The 19529-nt window shown below is 38.5% G+C and overlaps 1 protein-coding gene across 1 annotated transcript in view; it reads right to left on the bottom strand.

Moving 5' to 3' along the window:
• Positions 1–19529, bottom strand: part of cdkal1 (CDK5 regulatory subunit associated protein 1-like 1) — a 474679-nt gene that overhangs the window by 46141 nt on the left and 409009 nt on the right. The window contains exon 12 of the mRNA XM_056257716.1: positions 17389–17451. Within this exon, the coding sequence (XP_056113691.1) occupies positions 17389–17451 (63 nt within the window). The remainder of the gene's footprint in view (positions 1–17388; positions 17452–19529) is intronic.

Raw genomic sequence — 19529 nt, 5'->3', positions numbered from 1 at the left:
GACCAATATTTCCTCATTTAGTAACAGGCTTATTATTTGTGAAATAGTAAGCAGTAAACTGGCGAATTCTAATTGTCTCATTACTATAAAAAATTAGGATGCAAAAGATACACTTTAATTTGCGATATACTTGAAATTATGTAGGTATGGTTTTTAGGGATGACGTCATCACGCACACCGTTTTGTTTCGGTAAAAGGCCAATTGGATTGAAAGGCTGGAGACAGAAAATGTTGCACTCTTTTTTTAACGCATATCACTTTGTCAATAACAAAAAGTGGGTGGAAACTTGGTTAGTGGCATATCTGTCAGAAATGTCCTTATGGTGCTTCTTCAGATGAATTATGGCCGGTTACTGTGCCTCAGATCACCCGCATTCAATCCCTCAACGTCAGTGTGGGTAAACACAGATCCTGGCGTCACACAGGTCTGGAGCGCATCTCCACCGGCGTCCCTCTCGCCTGTCTGTCCATTAATCTCACGCTCACACTCTTCCCTCCATCCTTTCTTCTCTCAGAGGCACACGCTGTTTGTTCTCGATGGTTTTATCCGCTCCCCTCTTCCCAAGCAGGATTAGAGGGGATGTTTCTTAAAAGAAACAAAGCGCTCTGTCTCTGGGCTTGTCATAATGCTCCATATTTCATGGCTGCTGAGGAAAAGCAGTGAATGAAAGCAGATGTTTTCATGCCGTCTTTGATGGGCGACGCAACAGGAGATATTAGGAGTTACACATTCACCAACGGAAATGGAGAGAATTCTGCCTCTCTTCTGGTCATGTCAGAGCTGCTTTCTGTCTTGATGACACGACATGACACGGCCTTCAGCACTCTGACAGACATCATCATCGTCCTGGATGATGACATCACTGTTTTCTCCAGACCTGCTTTATAGCTGAATTGAACTCATTTCATAATTGATGAACTTTGCACAGTTATTGAACTGAACTGAATCAACACTGAACTGACTGCAGCTGATCAGTGACACTATTGCCTTTTTAGAGCTGCTTTAAAGCAGAATTGCATTCTGTTTGCATCACTGATCTTTACATTCCTGTTTATTACTGTAAAGCTGCTTTGAAACAATCTGTATTGTATAAAGCACTATATGAATAAAGGTGAATTGACTTGAAACTGCATGGCAATGATAAACAGCCCTACTTCACTTTGCATCTGTATTGCGTTTAACATCTCTCCACCATGGTAAAATCACTGTAACACAGGACGACTCATGACTTATTGTGAAAATCAAAACCAGTACGTTGTATAGACAGATTCTGTCCTCTATTTAGTTCAGACAACATGCTCTGAAGTCTAAGATGTCTTACAGCAAATGAATGGGGTTAGATAGTGAAGACACCTCTGAGAAGATCTGTGATGAAGGACGAAGGAGGGTTGAAAGTAAAGCAGACGTGAAAGAGATTCTTCTGTCTAGACATCTTTTCATCCTGCCGTAGAGGATTTACCACTGCTGTAGACGTGGAGTCAATGCTTGCAGAGATCTCTACAAACACTGTCTAAAGAGCCCAGGGTTTCGGAGGCCTGGGTTTCCCCCGGTGGGATCTGACTCCATGTCTCTTTCCAGACCTTCTGTGGAGAGCAAACCGCTTCAGCTCAGATGCCTCTGGCTGAACGGACAAACTCAATTCCCCACTTCTGAATATGTAGGGCGGCTTCAGGCCCAAAGGCAGCAAGTTTTAAGTGCAGGGATTAAAGTGAAAAAAATTCTTCTGACTGAAATTTTTTTCAGGCCAAGTCATATTCCTGTAACTTTATTTAAATAGTCGAGACCAATAGCGTTTTAAGGGAAGATGTTTAAAACCGATCTAATATTGAGTAATTTAAAAGCTATTTTAATCTATGAAAAACAATTACTTATCTTGACAAATAATCAACCATCTACATAACTTTTCAGTGCATGTTTTTATTTATCTTATGAGACCAAACAATGCAAATTGTTTTGGCTGAGGGCAAAGTGAAGTTTTATAACTTTATTATGTAGGCTATATTTAACTTTAACTTTGTAGCCTATTACAGAGCTGACTTATGTTTAATTGAATTGTTTGCTTTATTTCTCATTGTATAGCTTATTATAGCCTACCTATTAGGCTACTACTTTTGAACGGGATATTAGCATTAAAACTGACATTTAACAAAAAAGAGACATGGTTGTGTAATTTTATATATTCTAAAATATATAAAATATTATATTACTATGCATTCTCTTCACTGTATGTGTACGCATAATACAATAAAACGATACAACCCTGTCTGTTTGTTAAATGTCAGTTTTAATGATAAATAATGTTTCATATTTTTAAAATGAAAACAAAAAGAAGCAGGTTTGTGTTTTAGCTATATTTCGTGTTGTTATAACTATATGATAAATCAATGTGCGTTGCCTGAACCACATTTGTGTGGCCATTTATATGTTTATGATAATAATTATGTTCATTTATAAAAGAAAAGAGGCACAGTGGTGTTGATGAAAAAAGGCAGAGTTGATAACCGGAGTAGCCGCGTGCTGAGTGACGCGATCAAGAACGCGCTGTTAGCAGCGTCCTCTCGTCCTCGGGAGTTTGTTCTCCTGAGTCGAACTTGGCAAGTCCGAACTACCAAGGACGCAAGTCCGAAGTTTGCGTACTTGGTATTGAGAAACGACCAATATTGACCCGCGTTCTGTTTTCTATCATGGGACCGCAGCAAACGAGCTGTAGCCTCGCCTGACAAGATTGAGTGAACAGGGTCCAGGGAGCAGTTTTTCCGTGAGCGGGAATTGAAAAACCGGAGTGGACCATGAGCAAAGTGATTACAGAATGCTTAGAGTGGAGAGAGGAACGTGCTTTTGCTCCACTCCAGGCTTTATCACATCCCCCCTCAGCAGGGTGAATACGCATCATCTTTCCTTAATTTAAGACCTATTCAAACTAAAATTAAGACATTTATCACACTGTTTGCGAAATGAAAGCCTATTTACGGCCTTAAAATTATGAAAAGTTAATTTAAGACATAAGGACAGACGGGAACCCTGCAATTGACGGATATCCGTCATAGACTCGCTGCAATTAACGGAAATCCGTCGTAGCGACGGAGAACTTTAATCCCTGTAAGTGAGTGTCAACCATGTGATGATCACAAAACACCATCTATGCTGTGCTGGACACACATCAGCAGAAAGCAGCTGACAGCTGATGTTCATTAGCAGTCGCTCATGTCATTATACACACCTCAAACACTGAACCGCACAAGGTCGTGAGCTCCATCAGCAGAATAAAACCAGAGAAACAGGCACTGAAGCTGAGCACAGTCTAAAAGTAGAAGACTGTATCTGAGATCAAGAACAGTCAGTGTCCACTTTTATCCTTCATCTTAGTGGAACAGTAGAAACATTTTGAGATGCAGTTTTTTATTCAGTGAATGTCTAATGTGACAAGGGTTGTCAAGTCCCAAAAATGACAATAAAAAGATCCTTCACATAGAAATTCATCTTACAAATAACTGGGCATGTGCATATTAAAACAATAAGACGCATATGAACCAATGGTGTTTTGGTGCCACTAATAACAATTAAAAATTTGTCCTGAAAATAACCGAGTAATATAGACTACTTTTATGATGCAATCGTGTTGCTCTCTTTTTTCTTTTCTTTTCTTTTTTTAAAACTTGACAGCGGCTGGTCACCATATGCTTTCACTGTATGAAGAAGAGCAGCTTGGACATCATGCTGAACAACGTCTTGAATGTTCAACAGAGGACATGAAGTCAGAGGTAAAATCTCGTCAATTACACACACAGTTATTCACGAGTGTTCTATGAATATCAACATTAATTCGTGGGATTTTACAATAAGTTTAATTTGTTAACATCAGTTAACTATGTTTGTTAAAGCATTTATTAATCTCAGTTAATGTTAATTTCAAAATTGGCTAATACATTAATAAAATCAAAAGTTATAACAAATGTATTGCTCATGCTAATTGGTTACCGTTGACTAATGAGACCTTATTGTAAAGTGTTACCGTTCATTTAATGTTGTTTAAATGTCTATAAAATGGAAAAAAATAGATCCACATCTTCCGTGGTGATGATTTATGTGTCCACAATGTGAAAAGACAACACATTACAACTGCAGATTTATGATCTGATGTTAAACGTGGTACCATGTGTACTTTATGACCTGCACATCTGTGTGTGACTGATCGTGCTGAATTAACAGATGGAAGCAGATGAACGGATTTTATGAGGGGTCAGAAAAGGAGAAGAGCAGATTCCTGTCGCCCTGTTAAACCTCCTGCCCTTTTACCGCATCATAATCGACAGCTGATGATGTAATTCTATCTCTGAGACACATCAGGCTGTTCAGGGATGCAGTGAGATCAGCAAATGAAGACAAGCACAAACATGAACTGCTATTATAGTATGAAAAAATCTTACCCGCTGCAGTCAGTGTGGGTTAACATCAGATCATCAGATAATAAAACCCTCATCTGTCCTACATGAGGACATGAGAGCAAGTAAATGATCATATTTGGGTAAACAATCCCTTTAAGAGTGTGAATGGCACTGGCACACTGGAGAGATGACAGTTCAGAAATCTCAACTGTTCATCTGAATTATACTGTACATCAGGACTAGTTCAAGCACAGAGTTTTTCATTTTTATCACTGCAGAGACACAAAATAAAAATAACTGAATTTGAACTACAGAAATTGCTGTGAGATTGGAGCAGTAATGCTCTTTATAATAGATCATCATCACAGCTGGACCAGAATCTGTCTTTACGATAAATGCTGTCAAAATAAATTGTTCTGATTGGAAATAAAGGCAGCAATGAACTGCTGCTGAATTATAGCAAATGGATCCACGTTTGCCAATGTCTTAAATGTGTATGGGCAAATAGACACATTTAAACACAGCATGGGGTGCTGATATAAGGTACACTGCTGAGGCCACTGAAACGCAGCACTGCTGCTACTGGTGATGCAGTGAGGTCAGAGGAAGAGTTCGTCCTGAAGAACATTCTGGGACTGAAGTTATCACACACACACACACACACACACACACAAAACCCTTCTATAAAGCAGATGTATGTGTTTCTTTGCTTACAAACTAAAGAACTGAGCTTGATTTAAAATGTTCACTGTCATGTTGAGTCCGACAGCAAGAATCAAAGCCAGCATCTAATGTTGTTAGACACTTTCACATTTCTAGCCGCCACCATGTGGATCTGCAATATTGGTACCAATAGCATTTTTATGATCACTTATTTAGAGGTGGAAAAAAATTATGTGCATACGATGTTCAGAGCAAACATATCATGTTGTCACACACAGACATCAAGATTTTGCATATGATTCACAACAATGGTGACAATAAAAAAATGGTCATGCTGCAATGCATGATGGGTAGCTTTCATAGTTCCAAACTCATCATTGATTCCCAAGCTTTTTTGTTTTGATTGTCACCGTTGTTGTGATTCATATCCAAAATCATGATGTCTGTGTGTGACTACATAATACATTTGCTCAAAACATCATGTGCACATGCTTTTTATATTTTAAAAATATTTCTTATTCTATTGGCACCAATATTGCACTTCCACAAGGTTAGTAATGCCAAACATAAATACAATTTTAAACTCAACATTTGAAACTTGATTTGTGATGATTATGTCATCATCAACATTGAGCTGATAACACCTGATCTAACTTTTTCTTGGCTTTCTCTGCCACAACAATTGTGTTATACAAACACACAATTACAGCAGCCAATGAAAATTTAATATAAAATCTACAGGGACCAAGAGCCCAACTAAAGCAAACACTGATCACCACAATGGTGACACTTCAAATGAAACAAATATCTAAATATCTAATAATCTAAATATCTAAACTTCTGCTAATTCTCACTAAGATCATCTGACAGCAATAGTCAAAGTAATTCTGTCTAAATGAGACCATAAATGATGTTGAAAATATGTCCACAATGGCCACATTTGAACTAGTTTTTAACCTTGTACGAAGGTTCGATGAAAGTCTATATCGGTTCAGTTAAGTCTGTATCAGTTACAGGGAAGCAATTCCATTGATTTGTTTGGACATTACTATTTCACATAGATTCATTCTGATTCAGTTGTGTTGTCACAACACAAGGAGCTTACATAGATTCAACAAATTCCATTAATGTTAATAAAAAATAATGTGCTTGTGTGGAACCACTGTCCATAATTAAATTGAGTAAGTTTAAAGAGTCATTTTTTTGAGTGACAGGTTAAGTTAATTAAATGCAATACAATAGTGTTTTGGTGGTAAAAGAAATATATGTGTGTTACTTTAACAAAACTTAGGTAAAAATAACAGAGCCACAAAACAATTTTTTTGAGTGTGTATGATCACTTTGAGGTTATTGTGCAGATATGCAAATCATCATCTAACGGACAGATGTCAGTCATCTCTCTCCACATGCATGTATATGTATGTGTGGATATTTACACTTTCAGACAGTGGAAATATTGCATTGATTTACAGCATTAAAGACACAAAATGTTGTCCCAAACCTGTATGACTGTCTTATGTGGAACATAAAAGAGGATCGTTTGGAGAATCCATTGACTGGACATTGTATGGACAAAACAAAAAGACTGGGATATTCTTCAAAACATCTTTTATGTTCTACAGAAGAAAGTCCTACAGGTTTGGAATGACATAAGGGCGAGTAAATAATTAAATTATGTTGTAGGCTGAAATAATGACATATGACCTGTTCAAGGCAAACTAGAGTGAAGAACCCGTCCATCCACCGTCCACAGAAACCTGCTTCCGTCTCAAAACAGAACAATGAGGATTTTCATCCGAGCTTCTCTCTGCGTGCTAAATGAAGAGCTGTGAAGGTTTGACCCTGAAGTGTGAGATTTGGCCTGAGAGCTGAGCACACACATCAAAGACGTGTTCACTGTTGTCTCCAGGGCTCAACACACACTGAACATCATCAGGTGTCTGCCTGCAGCTCAGACGCTCACATATGAGGAGTGGATCGATGGAGAGACGCAACAATCCCCCTCCTTTCATGTGCTCAGAACTCGCTCTTAAAGGAAAAGACTCACACAAACCCAGGCCTCACTTTCACTGGATACACAATCTGAAATTCTCAGCTTTAACAAGAAACATCATCAATAGCTACCTGTACATGCACCCAAATGATCTGTTAGCAATCGGATCAAAAAGGCTTCATATAAACACCTCAATCGATTTGATTGAGCTCGATCCAAAATACAATTTCGATATGATACCCTGTGCACTATTTAAACTTTGTTTAAACTTATAAATTAAATAAAAAAAGTTTTTTTTTGTCATTAAAGCAACAACGACAATAATTAAATACTCAAGGTAGCTCAAATGACATTATTGCAGTGAACATGGCAACTGGCCACTGTGCATGTGCTGAAGTTTGTAATGCGCATGTAAAAAAAATTGTTTTGCTACATTTTGTGTTCATATGTAAATAGAGCTTCAAAATATGAAATGGTATTGGATTCATTTGGATTGACAAAAAATACTTTACTCGCAAACTACAATTCATGTTCATCACTAAGGTGAGAAAATATACTCAAATTATTTGAATTAATTGAAAAGTGTACTATCCAAGTAGCAATAGAAGATGTTTGCTGTTGTAGGATAACAGTAGCACACAGCTGTTCCATTCTCCGTTCATGCGTACCACACCTAAGTCCAATCGAACCGTGCTCTGGCCCACCTCTTCCAACCGGGCCAGGGACGGTTTAGCGAACCACGCCTGGGCAGGGTACGGAACGATCACACTAGTCAAGCCAACCAGCCTTTGGGGGTCAAACGTGCTCAGGCACAGTTCAGATCGCCTAGTGTGAGTACACCCTCAGAGACAATATCTGACAGGCTTTCCTGTAGCTCAAACAGAAGAGCATTGGCACTTGCAACGCCAAGGTCATGGGTTCGATCCCCAGGGAAAGCAAGCACTGATAAGAATGTAAATGTGTACCTTGAAATGCAATGTAAGTAGCTTTGGATAAAAACGTCTGCCAAAAGTAAATGTAAAAAATGTAAAGGACAGTGAAGGACAGAGTTGTGTGCTGAAGTGAGCACCGCACAGGACACCTGTTGCCTGATATTTATGTAGAAATTATGTTTATGTTCACACAAAAGCAGCCGCTGTGTCATGCGTTTCCTTAGATAGTGTCAATAGAAACTAATTTCAAAGACAACTTGTACTAGCTTCAAGATAATACAATCTTACTCAACAGCATTTGCAAATCCGAACAATAGTCCATGATGAATGCTACTGTACTGATGTCCTCGTGGACAGCCGTGGGACGAAACACACAATGAAGTATTACAATCACAGGCTGTTATTAAGTCATAGCTCAACAAAAGCCATAATCCGGCTCTGAAAGCGTCTGTGCGGTTTGAGCAGATGATTATGCTGTTGTAAGTGGACTAGTTTCAGGGGGCTTTAACATGAAAGGCTTGTTAAATGTGGCTCCAGATGTGTTTGTCCATCTAGGAACTCTACATGCAAAGCAGGACATAAAGCAGATGAGAATACTGAGTCATATAAGTCACATTAATACAACATAAGCAAAACTACACAAACCACACCAACAAATGCTCGCTGTGACTCGTCCACGGACGCATCTGAATGCTTCATTCACTCAAACAAAGACTGCATGCATGGTAATGCTTTTCATTAGCCAGTTACTAAGAGACATTCTGTACTGACATGAAATTATAAGAAATACTTCAGAACAAATTTAGTTAGAAACCCTTTCTACATGTAAAACTACTTGACATCCTGTATGGGAACAGCAGCTCTGCTCCTAATCCTAGTGTTGTCTAACAACACAATTTATCACAATCACTTTTTTCAATTATTCACAAAAAAGGCAATCCCACAATGCATTGCAACAAGTGCAGTGAACAAAATGATCAAAGGGAAATGTCACCTAAAGACAACATTATTTCAATCAATGCTGAAATATATCCATAAAATATTGAAATGGGATATTTTATGGGGGTATGGGTGCCCATAAGAAATGGGCACCCATACCCCCTGAGTGAGTGAGTGAGTGAGTGAGTGAGTGAGTGAGTGAGTGAGTGGGTGAGTGAGTGAGTGAGTGAGTGAGTGAGTGAGTGAGTGAGTGAGTGAGTGAGTGAGTGAGTGAGTGAGTGAGTGAGTGAGTGAGAGTGCGTGCGTGCGTGCGTGCGTGCGTGTAATGTTTCTGTCATCATGTGTAGTTGACAGCTGGTATCATGAGACAGATGGTGGACAGTGACTCTTAACCACAAGAGTTCTGAGCATTCAGATGCTGATGTCTCATGGGTAGTGCATTACTAAACTACATATTGTTGTGACACATCTGCTTAAAGCTTTGAAGAGTTCTCTCAGTGAGATGATGAGTCACGCAAACCACAAGCTGTTCAGGACGTTTCTCCACGTGACACCTGCTGAAGCCTTTACAGGACTGTAGCCAAAGTTCTGAGAACATTCCTTGTTAGCTGGGTATCAGGATGTGCTACCAACGCTGTACTAGGGTATAGTTTATTTAGGGTTAGTAGATGTGTTGGCAATCAGCACTGTGATTAACATGACTGATAAAATCTCTATGAACATGTTCACACTGCAGTTAAATCCTTCATTTCTGAGCATATCATCTTGAATAATTCAAGTAGTGTCAACCGCATTTACACACAAAACATAATGTGAACATCACTGCAGCGATGTGACTCTTTTGGACACTGAGGTGCTATAAAATCACACAAACAGACTTGTGTCGTAAAATTATTCACAAATGTCTCTCCACCGTAGTTTCTCGGGGAAACACACACATTACGCTTAAGAGAGAGAACAACAGATAAAAGAGCAGGAATAAAACACATCTTTCAACAACAGTTCACTAACAAATGCTGGACAGTAAATGTATACTTAAACGAGTAAAGGCAACGACAGGACACATTCTCTTTGTTCCGTCTTCCCAATAACAAGGCAGAAAGATTCATGTCCAAGAGACCAATAAAAGCAGCACTTTGAATCCAGTAACATCACTTGTCTTCCAACAGGTAATGAAACCAAATATGCCCACAACTTCATCTATGGCCCAGAGCACAACTGTGCATTAGTTTGCAGTCGGCGATAGGATTCATAATCAGGAGTTCCACCATAAACACACAGGACATATAAACAGCAGAAATATCATGCAAGTTGAGAGTGTGAATCACCATTTACTAACTATTGTGGACATCCAACAAAATATCTCAGTTCAGTGTTTGATACAACATCAGGGCGACTAAATGATGACAGAAAAAAACATACATGTCTGGATTGAGTTCAAGTCAGTGCAAGACTAATTCTGGAAATATTTCACTCCCCCAATCCACCCCCCACCCCCATCCTCTTGAGAAAATAAGAGTTGTATAAAACATGAAAACAACTTGATTAATAAAGTCTTAGCACTCACTCATGTAAATCTAATAGGTCATTAATTAATTGCACTAATTAATTACTAAATTAATTCAAGACTCAACATTTCTGATTTGAAAGCACAGATTACAGATCCAATTAAAAAGTCTTAAAAATATCGCCAGCTGTTCCTGTGTGGAGTTTAATTAAAATGCAAACCTCCACAAGAGCACAAGGTGAGACTGAATCAAGGTGCGTCAGCTGAACGGACAGGAGCGGCTTTGCGAAACATTCATGTTTCTGATGGTTTTGTGCACATCAGCAGGTGTCCGAATCAAACAACAATCTACAACTATTCAAGAGAGAGCTGCAAATCAAGCGTTTTCCACCAGCCTCTGAAATAATGACGTCAGACAAACAGAGCAGGTCAGATCTTCCCATTACAGATGGATAATAATATGTCCCATACGACACCACAAGACATGCACATCATTTATAATGGAGTAGTATCTGAAGTCTAAAGGAGAAGATCAATGTGGGCTGATAACAGTACCTGCTTGACCGATTAACTACAATTAAAGTAGAGCTGTCAAAATAATGCGTTCATTTCTCGGATTTTTTTTTTTTTTTTTCAGTTTAAAACATTAAAAATATTTAACAACTAACCCATCCTGCCATCCTTTGGCTAGTGTTTACACTACATGATCACAGTCTCATTCATTCAAATGCTTTTAAACCATTTAATATATGATAGGACACAAAAGAGAACGAAAATCACTACTGGCACGCACACAGAAAGACGCTCCTCAGACAGTGCGCCAGTACAGATTTGAGTTCTCTTTTACATCTTAATTGCACTTGAACAGACAAAAACACACACAATGATTTCCAGTTTTTGCCAAGCAGTAATTGTCTTTTTTATCCATGTATGAACCAAACCCATATTAAGTGTTTGCTTTTTTGGAAGCAAACCCTTAAGATTAAAGGGCATTATAGGAGAAGACTCAGAGCTGTTATCTTGGAAAAAAAGGAGGTTGCAATAAGTATTTAATAAAAGGGGGCAAATAATTGTTCCCAACGTGTTTTGGAGAAAAACATTTATTTCATAATGTGATTTTCCCCCCACTTTCAATTATTTTACTTCAATAAAAGGTTAGATTTTTGCATTTAAAAAAATTAAAATATCAGAAGGATAAACAATGCAGATTTATTTAGCAGTTAATAAGTTAATATTTTGCAGATTTGATCATATTTACCAAGGGGGCAAATCATTCTGACCAGCACTGTATACCAGCTGCAGTCTATGTCATTAATGTTGATCAAAGAACAAAGAACAGTTTTTTTGTATTTTTAATCAAATAAATTCAGCATTGGTGTGCAGAAGAGACTCATTTTAATCGATTGACAGCACTAATATAAACAAATCTGTTGCAGTGTCCGAGTAACGTGCTTTTTTATTGCCATTTTTCCTATTATATATTTTAGTCATCTTTTTTTTGTAAATATTTTACTAATAAATTGGGTATCATTTGAAAGCTTAAACACTCAAAATTCATCCTGTGAAAATTGACATTATCATGACAATGGTACTTAAATTTCTTTTAGCGGCTCAATTTTTGTGAAATCATCTTCAAATTTGGATCTTGATAGACATATGGCTTTGATTTTCTTTTGATTATTTTATAATCAGATCTAAGATTTCAGATTCTAATCAGATTTTAAGTTCAGATCTATGCTAAAAAATAATTACAGCAAAATTAGAACGCAAATGAGAAGCTTATGATGAATAAACAGACACACGTCAAGCTCATTTACAGTATTCCAGTGTTTCTTTCTCTCAGAGGAGCCGGTGACCAGCATGAGTGAGCAAACTGTGAGCATGATTGAAACTGAGTTCTTAATGTGCTGAACAAGTTGAGACTCAGGCTGCAGTGTGTATGTTTGCCGGAGCTTATCTCCTCTTTATTGTGGTGAAGGATAAAGACGATGCCGACTGCTCCTGCAGTAGGGCTCTAGACTCGCCCTGTGTCCTGGGCCGAGCGCAGAGCCCGTCTGCATTGTACGGCTGCTCAATAGTCTTTTCACTGTGATTGATGGGCCTTGTTCACTGCCATCTGGCTGCAGATAGAACACATAAATCACTGCCCCGAAACGCAGGGCTCCTGCGTTCATTATGCATCTGTACAAAATATCAGCCTCTTTAGTGGCCATTCACTGGGGCCAGACTGATGCATGAACAAATCCCAAATTCACACACACACACACACACACACACACACACACACACACACACACACACACACACACACACACACACACACACACACACACGTGTGTTAACTTAACTATCTAAATGGGATCATTGCATAGACTTTTATTGTTTTTATATACAGCTAGCTACAAATACTATAGACTAACCCTTACCCACACACTAACCCTTACAGAAAACCTTCAACAATAGAATTTTAACAATAACAAAACAAACAAAAAATACTTTGTTTATATATTGTTTTTTATATTGTTACCCAAGCTGCTTCACACACCCACCTCAAAACATGTCTCAATCTCACACACTCTCAGAGCGTCAGACGTGTCTGCACTTACCCTACACCTAACCGATTGGTACGAATAGGAACAACAAACAAATAACTAGGAACAAATTTCAAGATTTGTGAAAATGACTGCCATTCATTTTATGTGCATATATGATGATGTAAGTCTAAAGTACTAATTTTAAACCTTCTGCTTTAGTATACGCAGTTGCAGCAATAATGAAAATGAATGGCTTTTCTCGAAAATTAAACAGGACACATGTAGATTCACGTTATTTATTCACGAGGTTTGACGTGAGGTTTCCCCTGATACCAGCTACCTGAACACGAAATAGAAAATAAATCCCCACACAAAAAACACAAACACAAATTGTTGAAATTTAGCAAAAGTGGTGTACATAAAGGAAGATGGCATTAAAATTTCCAGCAACAAAAGGGAGGGTCATTTCTATTTCCCCAAACACCTTCCTCCTCCTCCTCCTCTGTACGCCTGTAATTACGCCTTTTTGAGCAGAGCGAGGTTAGTGTAATTACTTCATTCACAGCACAGGATATTAGCATAGCTAAGAGAGCAATTTATTCAGCTTGGCAGGAGACACGTCTGTGTGTTATTGTGGAGACGAGTTATCCAGCCGCTGACAAACGCTGAGATCCCAGACGAAACCTTACATACAGTCATAATTGCTCTCTCTTTCCATCCATCCATCCATCCATTTGAGTTGCTGTGATTGGATCTACCAAATCTGCCTACCTGGACGTGTTCAAGCCCACTGCTGACCATTCTGGTGTTGTCTTATTGGTGTGAACATTTTTACACAAATCATGTTGTAATCCTGCCTGAGGCTGCCTCTAATGAAGTGTTTTCTACAGTGAGTAAAGCAGTGAGACAACAGTCAGTGAAAAGAGACGCGCAGGATGCAGGAAGAAAATAAAACTAAATTTAAATATCTCAAATCAGAATATTTCTGTCATCAAGCTATAATTTTGTGAGATCATGCAAAAACTTGTGTGTATTTAGCATCAGCCATTTCCATGCTCAGCCATCATCCAATATAAATAAACTAGTGAGAGTGTGAAAGGTTTTAAAAACTCTCAGTTGAAGAAACATTTGCTCTTTTACAGATAAAAGATAAAAAGATAAAAGCTGGCCGGCCCAGCTATCGGTAGCCTACCTGAAAAACGTTTTGGAAAAGCTGGCTATGGACCCAACCAACTCTATTTGGGAGGGGAGGGGAGAACTCCCTCACATGGTACAACCGGGTACAACCTGTCACGATTCCTGTCTTGTGTTTTCCTTGTCTTGTGTGGACTTTAGTTATTTCCTGTTCTGTGCCATGTTTTGTAGTCCTTTGTAGTTTTTCTTGTTCATGAGTCTCTCCAGGTGTTTCTAATTAGAAGAAAAACTACAAAGGACTACAAAACATGGCACAGAACAGGAAATAACTAAAGTCCACACAAGACAAGGAAAACACAAGACAGGAATCGTGACACAACCCATGCAGAGGCTGCGTGCTGCGGTGTTAGAATGTGGAACGTGTGTAGCCTTATTTAAGAGAAGATAGACTAACGTGACAACGTGACCGGCCCAAAAGTGAAGCGGCCCACAGGGAATCCTCCCGATTATCCGATTACCCACCCCGGACCTGCCGTCAACTGTTTGATTACCAACATTCTTTAAAATATCTTCTTTTGTGTTCAACAGAAGAAAGAAACGCATACAGGTTTGGAACAACTTGAGGACGAGAAAGTGATGACAACATTTTTGGGTGAACTAACCCTTTAATGAATCATTTATGTGACTTGGGTTTAATAAATAGGTGTAACAAAACAATAAATATTACAGCATTGGTAACTAGTTGATAGTAAATGTTGTTCCATTAAACCAGTAAAGACGTGGCTCATCACTGACACTGAATCTGAACTCAGCATCCAGCATAAACCTCATCTGTGGATTTTACGGAGCACTTTAGTGTGAAGGGAGTGCTGTGATGTCAACACGCTCTGCTGCAGGCTTGCTTTAGGAAACACACACAAACACGGCTGACTGTGTAATTACCGTTCTAACGGCTGACCACAGGGAGCTAGGGGCAGGCTTACATTATGCAAATGATCTGATCTGAGGCCACTTGTCTTACTTGCATGCAAATTTCAATCAAAAGCAACATGGGCCTCGTGAGTACACAGACTGAAGCAAAGGAACATACAGACACGCATGAGCATATTTCAGTCAGGAGCGCAGCTTCAGATCACATGATAATGGTACTCTGAAATGACCTGATGGAAATCAGTTTTAAATAATGATCCTCATTTTCTGAATTAAGCGCTCAGGGTGACTGTGTATCTTTGTGTCTGTGACCTTCTGGTGAAACGCACACGAAGGAATCGTGATGTCTTTCCTCTTTTTCTTATTACACTTATTCAGAGAGAGAGAGAGAGAGAGAGAGAGAGAGAGATAGAGAGAGAGAGAGAGAGAGAGAGAGAGAGAGAGAGAGAGAGAGAGAGAGAGAGAGAGAGAGAGAGAGAGAGAGAGAGAGAGAGAGAGAGAGAGAGAGAGAGAGAAACGAAAAACAGATGCATGAGTAAATCTAGCAGATCTCATTTGAGTAAGACGCACTTTGACAGTCGCTTTCAACGTCCAAAAATGTGTCAACAAGAGCCTGGGCCAGAAAACAGGAATTCTGTAACCCAAGAAGGGCGACGCTGCATGAAGATGTCTGTCCGGTTAACTTGCATCAGCAAATATGTATTCTGAACCTTTCTGTGAACACTAAATCTGACTCCAAGTTTTATTTGGAGGGTAAAAACTGACTAAAGCATCATGCCAAAGATCACGATCCCATCAGAAGAGCGATCTCTACTCAGATGTTGACCATTTATCATCATCATGTGAGTTACAGATTGACACCACTGAAAGTGAGGGATTCACATTATCTTCTATAAAACCAAAGTACACTTTCATCCTGTCTTATTGTACAGACTATGGGCCCTATTTTAACGATCTAAGCACATGGTCTAAAGCGCATGGTGCAATTGCACTTAGTGCATGTCCGAATCCACTTTTGCTAGTTTAATGACGGGAAAAATGGTTGGCGCACCAGGCGCATGGCCTAAAAGGGTTGTCCCTATTCTCTTAATGAGCAATGGGTGTGTTTTGGCCGTAACGTGCAATTAACCAATCAGAGTCTTGTCTACCATTCCCTTTAAAAGCCAGTAGTGCTCGCGCCATGGCGGATTCGCTATTTACATGGAGGAATTTGCAAGTTGAAAAACTGACCGCTTCTCTAGCGAGGAAACAGATCTGCTCGTGCGCAAGGTTAAAGCGCGCAAGCAGACCATCTACGGGACAAAGTGTACGTGGGCTGTGGACCGGCCTATAGGCGCACATTTCTAACGCACTCTTTGAATAACAAAAAAATATTGCGCCATTGTCTTTAGACCAGGTTTCAGTTGGTCAATGTCACAGTCTATTTCAGTTGCCTCAAAATAGCAACGCGCCAACAATGCGCCTGAACACACCTCGTCTTCAGACCAGCAGCCCATGGTCGCACAGATGGTCGCAAATGCATTTGCCATTTAAACAACGTGGCACAGGACGTGAAAATGAACTGCATCGGGCTGAAACTAGCAAAAAAACACTTGCGTTGCGCCAGGTGTATGATAGGGCCCAATATCTTCTTTTGGTGAGCATGTCACTACATAAATGTGTGTATCTTTTTAAATCAACATTCATTATTGATTTTTGGCCATCATACATTATATTGGTATCTGACAAAATGTTTATTTCATTGCTAGCTACTTAATGCAACACCTCCATGCATAAAACACTGATCAACGTCCACTGAAGCATGGAGCTGGCAATCCCAATGACATTTATAGAAGCTGAAAGCATGAAATATTAAAAACATCTCTCTTAGCAGCGCAGCAGTGCTCTTTTGTTAATTAAGAGCTTCTCTGACCATTTTCTCAGGCGGTTGTAATGCACTAATCAGTGCAGCTCTGATTAGTTACATCAGAATGATTGCATGTGGCATCAGAAATGTGACGAGAACATTCAGAGCCACTAACTGGACTGATGCTGGATTTTGTCTTTCTGTGATAGAGCCACAAGGGCTGGGCTCTGCTGAAACTTTAATGATGTCATTAAAACAGCGCTGGAGGGCCAACATAACTTCCTGTTCATGCTGTCATCTGTGGTTATCTGATCGTTCTTATGTCAATAAAAAAAATAAAAATAAAAAATAACATAACTTCCTGTTCCTGTCCAACATCACTCTGCTATTCATAATCCTCTTTCTAATCTTAGCTTTTGTTTAGTAATAACATCACTGTAATACCATGCACACACATTAAAAAACAATTAAAAACAACAACAATTATATATTTTACTATATCTTAAAACACAACTTTCACTTACCTTGTGGTCATAAGGGTTGTATGAGTGGAAGAGAGCGGAGAGATCTTTGGTTCTTTGTTTTTTCTGTGAAAGTGGAAAAACAACAACACACCAATCTTAATTAAAGAAATAAAAAATTAAGAAAGAGAGTCAAAAAATTATCTGAATGCCAACTAAAATGACATGAAAACATCAGACAGTGGAATTAAGAAAACAAACACACTTAAAGAGAAGAAAATGAGGATATCTGCCCTCAAGACCTCTGTTTCTGTAGTGCCTATAAAAGCCTATACGTCCTTAATTTGTAATGAAATGCAAACACTGAGCACCGAGGAGATGAATGATGGCTTTTAATGCAGTCACAAGTTAAAGAAAGGCTAATAATGAGCAATTATTCAGCGTCTAGATGAAGAGAAGTCATGTTTTACAGCCAGTGGGGACGTGAAGAGAATTTATCTACAATATAGACATCACATATATGATTCATGAGTGATTTCACATCAAAGTTGAAGAAAATGGTTTAAATAATTAAATTCTGCAATGACATGAGGAATAAAATTTAAAAAAGGATGTCACCATTTAAGACTACAGTAGACTGAACACTCAATATATTTTAAATGTTGATCATTACTTCAATTTGTTTTTTTCACATTTTGACATGATTGATGTAAAACCAGATATCACAACATTATAACTCGAACTGTCAATCAATTACGTTTCTAAATTTAAACATTGTCGCTGTGGTTTTTAATGTCTGTTGAAGTAGGTGCTGCTGAGTCTCAAAAACAAGTGAGTATTTCATCGGTACATCGAAAATGTGAGGCATTAATACATTGACATTATATCTATTTTATAATGAACTTAACCTAAATGAACACATTGAATTGACAATTCCAATAACCACATACTATGGAAAAGCCGGATATTCATTGAATACTTTTCCAATTTGGAAAATGAGTGTCCTGTTGGAAATTATACAAATAACCACTGGTTTGATCTGCATCTGTCTAATCTGACTAACACCAATCAGCACAAATAACAAAACGGTCACAAACGTATTGTTACAAGTCAAGAACATTTCACAGCATCTTTAGCTCACTGTCAGATGCACATTATTCTCCTCCAGAAGCAGTAACATCTGATATAATGGATCAGTGATGCATGAAGAACACTGTAAATGAGCTCAGACCACCTAAACCACTCAAATGATGTCCTACGATCACATGGAGGTCTGAATTCACACCTGCCTAATGATGCCTGTCATCCCGTGACAACATATCTCTCTCTCTCTCTCTATCTCTCTCTCTCTCATCCACATAATCAGACCAGGGCCCTCTCGACACGGAGAAGAACCAGGTGGAGAGGAAAAGCAGCCACCAGCAAGTTAAGATAATCACATGCATTAAAAAAAAAAAAAAAAAAAATATATATATATATATATATATATATATATATTTAAGTTTACTTAATTAAAAGGAGCTAAAGCAAAACAAATCTTTAATTTACTTAATTGTCATCTGCACTTAATTTATTACGTCAAATTAAATTACATTTGTAAAATGTTAAGTTAACAATCCATTTGTGTTGGGAATAAATCATTTTAGTTGCATTGACTGGAACTGATCAGTTAATTCCTAGCATGCTTTGCATAGGGCTGAATAAGGGGAGTAAATGTTGCAATTAATTGCTATTTATTGTGTTTTTTTAGTAAAGGGAAATATGTTTAATGTTCAGTTATTTCTGACATTTAACAGAGTTTCTGTTATGTTGATTTGCAGAGTGAATTATGTTCAGGGAACAGTCACAGAATGTGTCAAATGAAATTGGTGTGATCTTATTGAATTAACATGAATTTTACTCATCTGTACAATTAACCTAGTTTAAGTTAATAAATCTATTCAACTGTGTGGAAATGTGTGCCATTTTTTTAGGTTAGAACAAACAAGTTAGAGTGAACTCAATCAATTGTGGACTGATCTTTGGTCCAGCAGCACACCTTCTAGAGGTCTGATTTGCACGACTGGAGAGAGAGAGAGAGAGAGAGAGAGAGAGAGAGAGAGAGAGAGAGAGAGAGAGAGAGAGAGAGAGAGAGAGAGAGAGAGAGAGAGAGAGAGAGAGAGAGAGAGAGAGAGAGAGAGAGAGAGAGAGAGAGAGAGAGAGAG

This window comes from Rhinichthys klamathensis, unplaced genomic scaffold, assembly GCF_029890125.1.
Source record: "Rhinichthys klamathensis goyatoka isolate OS25496 unplaced genomic scaffold, OSU_Roscu_1.1 h1tg000006l_1, whole genome shotgun sequence".
NCBI lineage: Eukaryota > Metazoa > Chordata > Actinopteri > Cypriniformes > Leuciscidae > Rhinichthys > Rhinichthys klamathensis.
The sequence above is the reverse complement of the archived record's forward strand: the minus strand, read 5'-3'. Positions and strand labels throughout refer to the sequence as shown.